Below are 6,063 nucleotides of genomic sequence, written 5' to 3'. Positions count from 1 at the left end.
CTTGCTGAAAGGTTCGGGAGGGAACGCCGCTCCTCCCAAAACACAAACCGTTCCATTCATCACCCTTCATGTCTCCCAGAGCTCTACGGCCACGGCCAGAGGGAGTCGGGGAACACGAGAGGAAAAAATCAAGGCAGCACCACGAGCCAAGCGCCACTTACCCTCCTCCTGCGTCGGACCCGGCCTAGTCAGAGAGTTTCCTCTCCCCTAAGCCAGACATCACTGAGCCCCCTGGGAGCGCTCTTTCAGCAAAGCAGGAGAGCAGGCGTTTAGATAGATAGAGACAGGGAGAATTTGTGTTGGGGAGGCTTGATTCTCAGCCAAAACTCTTGGAGAGAGAGAACAGCCATGTGATTATTCCTCTGTCCTTATTTCTTGCTAAGATATGCACAGGCTCCATAGGAACTGATGGGAATAGAGTGATACAGTGGCCCAAACCGTTTTTGAACGGTTAAGCTACATTTTAAAATCATTGTGTTAGATAATAAAATATCAACCCAAGTGGCATCGAATGGAAGCAGATGTCACTAGAGCTTTTTTCAAAACTAATTTCACTTTTCTGAGCCAAATTGTGCAGTGGTTTTAAACCAACAAGGTGAATTTTAATAGATTTCTGAAACTAAACTACATGGCACATTTCCCAGATTTAGTTTTTCCACATTGTTGCACAGGTACTTTTTTTCTGTCTAAAATATCTTTTTTTCTTATCTAAAATAACTGTAATTTATGTGTGTATGCGTATAAAAAAGAAAAGAATATATATATATATATATATTTTGCACATTACACAAATATTTTACTTTATATTTCAGTCTATAGTCTCTACTTTCTATTTAATATATATATATATATATATATATAGGTTTATTTTAATTTATATATATTTTTATTTCATTTATATATATATATATATATATAGTTTTATTTTAACATATATATATATTTATTTCATTTGATATATATATATCTGTATATATATATATATATATATATATATATATATATTTAATTTCAGTCTATAGTCTGTACTTCATATTTCAAAATATATATATATGAATGCTCTAGATCTTACAAAATATATGTATAACAAAATTAAATAAAAAATATATATATATATATATATATATATATATATGTAAATGTATATATGTAAATTAAAAGGTAATAATAATAATCATAAACAAAATAATAAAAAATACACGTTTTTTATGTAAGTGCGTTAACACTTATATAAAACAAATAATATCAACAATAAATAAATAAAATAATAAAAAATCAGTTTATACATATATAGTTTTATTTCATTTAAATTTGTATATTTTTATATATGTTAATTTATATATATATATATATATTTAAATGTAATTTTATTTCATTTATATATTTTAAAACTTTTCCTATTTTTGTCACATTGCACAATTTTTTATAAATATACATATATATATATATATATATATATATATATATATATATATATGTATATATATAATTTTGGAAATTGTAAATGTAAAAATGTTCTTTAATCAAATAGCAAGACTTTAGGGGTGAATGAAGACCATTATGCACCATGTTTGTTTGTGGGCAACATGACCAGTTACGTTCTTGTTCAGCTCAGCTGAAACCTTAGAGACCTTGTTTTGATATTTTATTTTCAAATGCAATGACGTTAATGCATCTTTAACAGCGGCTTGTACTCTTTTTAGGCCATTGCATAAGGACCCACTGAAGAGTTTCACACACTCACAGAGGAAAAGAGATGATGGGACTGCATGAGGAGCTCGGATAGTCCGCCCACCGCCACAGCCATGAACTTATCCACCTCCTCTCCTGATTGGTGAGTCAGTTTGACACACAGCAGCGGACACTTGACACACTCTTCACCCCTCCCATGCACACACGCACGCGCGCTCACACACTCAAGGTGAGCAAGCGAGCCACTTTCACGCTTCATTAAAGCGGTAATGACAGAATAGACACAGCGGTTGAGATGCCTGATTGCTCTGAGAATGAATCGTAAAAAAGACACCCGTGGCCTCACACGCACGCACGGTCGTACGCTCGCCCGTAGATCACGACTGTCATGGCAAAACGGGTGGGAGTTTTTTTGCAGCGCTCTATCAGGGTCACCACACACTCAGAATATTAACCAGAGATGGTTAATGCATCCAAGCTGTTTTTGAAGCACGTTAATGCTGGAAAGTGGGCGTCCGTTCCTCTCCTGCATCTAAGACTGCATGTTCTGTTCTCCGGAGAGACTATTCTTCGGCTTTTAAAACTGGAGCACAGCACAGCTGGCAGTCCTGGAGCTGGCACGACAAAATAAAGCATCACTAACGCACAAACATGTCGTCTTACACGCGGTTCTTGTGTTCCAGTGCTGTCATGTTTCCGTCGATCATCCATTGGCTCCGTCTCATCTTTGTTGTCAACTGCAAATATTCATTCCCACCGCAGGAATTTTATTTTTCTATGGTTGTGCTTTGAAGAACTCCATTTTGTCTTTTAGTGGAGCAACATTTATGTTTCCTTGAAGTATTATCTTGATATTTCTTCTACAATCCCTGAAAATATAAATATAGACGCAAATGAGAATATTTTTGATAGGCAATACATGTATAGAGCTATGGTTTTAAAGTGGATAGATATTTTCAGAGTTCATACTGAGTGTCTTGGTAAATTCAAGCATACTTTAAAATGCTGAAATTCTTACAGAAAGTCTTAGAGAGATGAATGAGAGATAATTTGGGTCTTTTACTTAGTTGAAATGTCTAAGAGACTGGATAATAAGGATAAAGTCTCTATTAATATCATTGCTGCCTTGCAGCATTAAAGAAATTCTGCTGTTTTGATTTAGATTTCACCTACAGTTTAATATATACAGATATAATATACTCTCAAAAGTTTTGGATAAGTAGCATTTTTTAATTTGTGTTTGTAAGTCATTTATTTATTTATTTATTTAAAGTGATGTAACTTTTTTATTACCACAGAGGATGTAATTAATAAAAAATACAGTAAAAACACTACAATATTGTAAATATATATATAATTTTTTTTTGTTTTTTTTTTTTTTTTTTAATTATTCAAAAAATCCTTGGTGTGCATTAAAAAGTGATTGATTTGATAAAAAATACAGTTAAAAAAACAACAACAACAACAACTGCATTATTATTTAAAAAACCTATATATATATATATATATATATATATATATATATATATATATATAAATTGCATTTTTTATCACAAAATAAAACAAAAAATCTTCGAGAGAATAAAAAAGTGCATTTGATCGAAAGTACAGTAAATCTGAAATATTGTGCAAAAAATAGCATTTTTTAATTTAAAAAAATCTTGGTGAGCATAAAAATTATATATTGTGCCAAAAAATAAATTAAAAAAATTGTTTGTTTGTTTATTTATTTTTTTTAATCAAATAAATCTGTGGTAAGCATAAAAAAGCCATGTCACTTTTTTATTCTTTACAGGGATTTATTTGGTCAAAAATACATTTTAAAAAGTGAAAAGTAAGCAAAAATACAGTAAATCTAAAATATAGTGCAAAAAATTGCATTTTTTAATCAAAAATGTCTTGGTGAGCATAAAAAACTCATGAAAATATAGTAAATCTAAAATATATTGTGCAAAATATTTATTTATTTATTTATTTTACTTTTTAATCAAAAAAATCCTTGGTAAGCATAAAAAGCAATGTCACTTTTTTATGCTCACCAAGGATTTATTTGATCAAAAATACATTTAAAAAAAGTTAAATATTGTTTAAAAAAAACATACACACTGTAAATTGTACTACGTGATAACTTGGATATCTGAGTTGAGGAAACTTAAAAAGTTTAATCAGCATGATATATATATATATATATATATATATATATATATATTAATTTATTTAATGATCATTCTAATATGCTGATTTCTGTTCAAAAAACATTTATTATTATTATTATCACAGGTGAAAATGGCTGTGCTGCTTCATATTGTTGTGCAAACCATGCAACCTTGCTGACTAAAAGTATTACTTTCTTTCAAAAAATCTGATTCATTCTCAGTCTGCTGAAAATAGAAACCCAGACAATTTTCTCCTAAGAAAAACACCCAAATTATCTCATACTCATCTCTTTTAGATGATAACAGATCTTCTTTCAGAGAAGATCTCAAACTCACAATTCTCCTTAGATTTGCCCAGATGGAAAGTCTGCAACTGAAAGTCAGAAATGTCACGAACCTGGTCGGTGTCCCGTTGTCTACTCACCACCAGATGTCACTCTCGCTCCACCCACTCACTCTGACTGTCGCTTTGCATCTCGGACTGCATCTCCCATCCTCCACCGCTCTGATTGCGTCAGCCCCCATTACCAATCAGCGACAGTATAAAAGCCCCGGACTTTCCCCTGCACGTCACGGTGTATTGAATGTTTATGTCCTGTATTTCCTTGCTCCTTGTTCCTAGTTTTCCTTGTGCTCTGTGTTTATGTTTGCTACTGTTTTGACCCTGTCTGCCAGACCATGTCTATGTCTCATCAGATGAATAAAAGTTCGCATTTGGATCCGCTCGCCTCTCGACTCACTCCCACTGTTACAGAATACACCGTCATACAAGGATCCAGCAACTTTTTTTCACGGACATCATCCAGGTATGGACTATACTTATTTGACTGTGGGCTCGTCTTTCACGGTGGGTGTCGCTAATGAGGAACGCGATACCCCAGTGATGCCGGTCGCGCAACCCGCTCGCGGAGTGGCGGGCGCGTCGGAGCGCGCTCATATAATGGCGGCTAATGTGGAGCCGGCTCGCAAAATGGCGGCCGCGCCGGAGCGCGACGCCACGAACACGCCGGCCGCCTGGCCTGCTCACGACACGGCGGCCCTGCTGGAGCACGCTCAAGCAGGGGTGGCCGCGTTGGATCGGCTTCTCGAAATGGTGGCGAACATGGGGCTCATTCGCAAAATGGCGGCGAGAACGGAGCTCCGTCATGTCACAGCTGCTATACCTGAGCCATATGAAGTTGCAGCTGCGTTTCCTGATTCAAGTCAAGTTTCCAAGTCAAGTCAAGCTACAGCTGCTGTTCCTGTGTCAAACCAAGCTGGAGCTGTGTTTCCTGTGTCAAGTCAAGTCAGAGCTGCTCTTCCTAAGGCAAGTCAAGTTAGAACTGTTGTTCCTGTGTCAAGTCAGGTTAAAGCTGTGTTTCCTGTCTCAAGTCAGGTTACAGAGCCACCGCACAAGATGGCTGCCACGCCAGAGCCACCGCACAAGATGGCTGCCACGCCAGAGCCACCGCACAAGATGGCTGCCACGCCAGAGCCACCGCACAAGATGGCTGCCACGCCAGAGCCTGCTAAAGCCCCGTCAGTCAAGCCACAGCCTGCTCAGGCCATCTCAGTCAAGCCACAGCCTGGTCACGTCATGTTTTCTGCTCCTGAGTCGGCACCTATCATGGCCAGTCTTCCCGAAGCGGTTTCTGAGTCAAGTCACGCCCCGCCTGACCGCCCAGAGTCAAGTCACGTCCCGTCTGGCCTCAAGTCTGGCCACGTCCCGTCTGGTCTCAAGTCTGCTCCAGAGGTCCCGTCTGACCGCCCAGAGTCAGGTCACTCCCCGTCCGATGAGTCTGTCACTCTCGTCAGTCATCCCAAGATCACGGCCTATCATGGAGCCAGCGTACTGGATCCACCTCAACCTCCCGATGCTGCTCTTCTTTAATGGCGGTTGCCATTTCCAGGTGTGTGTGGGCTGCACACTGTGCCCCTGAGGCCACGCCTGTTCACAAGTCAGCTCCTGAGGTCACGTCTGTTCCAAAGTCAATCCCTGAGGCCCCTCTGGTCACTCTCCAGAGTGCCCCTCAGGAAGCCATGCCAATGCCTCCTGAGGTGTCATGGCTGTGGATCCTCCCATGGAGGCGGCGTCCCTCTACAGACTCTCTGCTTCTCCCCAAATTCTTTCTACCTCTTCTGTCTCTGCCGTTTCCAGATCCCAGGCCATAACGCAGTTTCCTGCTCCGCCCCAGCTCCCGCCTGGTCACAAGCCTGCTCCAGAGCGCCCGCCTAG

General features: G+C 38.5%; 1 protein-coding gene across 1 annotated transcript; it reads left to right on the top strand.

The window, feature by feature from the left end:
* The first annotated feature begins 4,240 nt into the window (after nt 1–4,240).
* On the top strand, nt 4,241–6,063 carry LOC127163850 (skin secretory protein xP2-like). The gene is made up of 3 exons (XM_051107314.1): nt 4,241–5,133; nt 5,224–5,493; nt 5,986–6,063. Exons 1-3 carry the CDS (start codon nt 4,657–4,659, stop codon nt 6,061–6,063), a joined length of 825 nt encoding a protein of 274 aa, XP_050963271.1. The 5' UTR covers nt 4,241–4,656.

This window comes from Labeo rohita, chromosome 4 (assembly GCF_022985175.1).
Source record: "Labeo rohita strain BAU-BD-2019 chromosome 4, IGBB_LRoh.1.0, whole genome shotgun sequence".
In the NCBI taxonomy this organism is placed as follows: domain Eukaryota; kingdom Metazoa; phylum Chordata; class Actinopteri; order Cypriniformes; family Cyprinidae; genus Labeo; species Labeo rohita.
The sequence above is the reverse complement of the archived record's forward strand: the minus strand, read 5'-3'. Positions and strand labels throughout refer to the sequence as shown.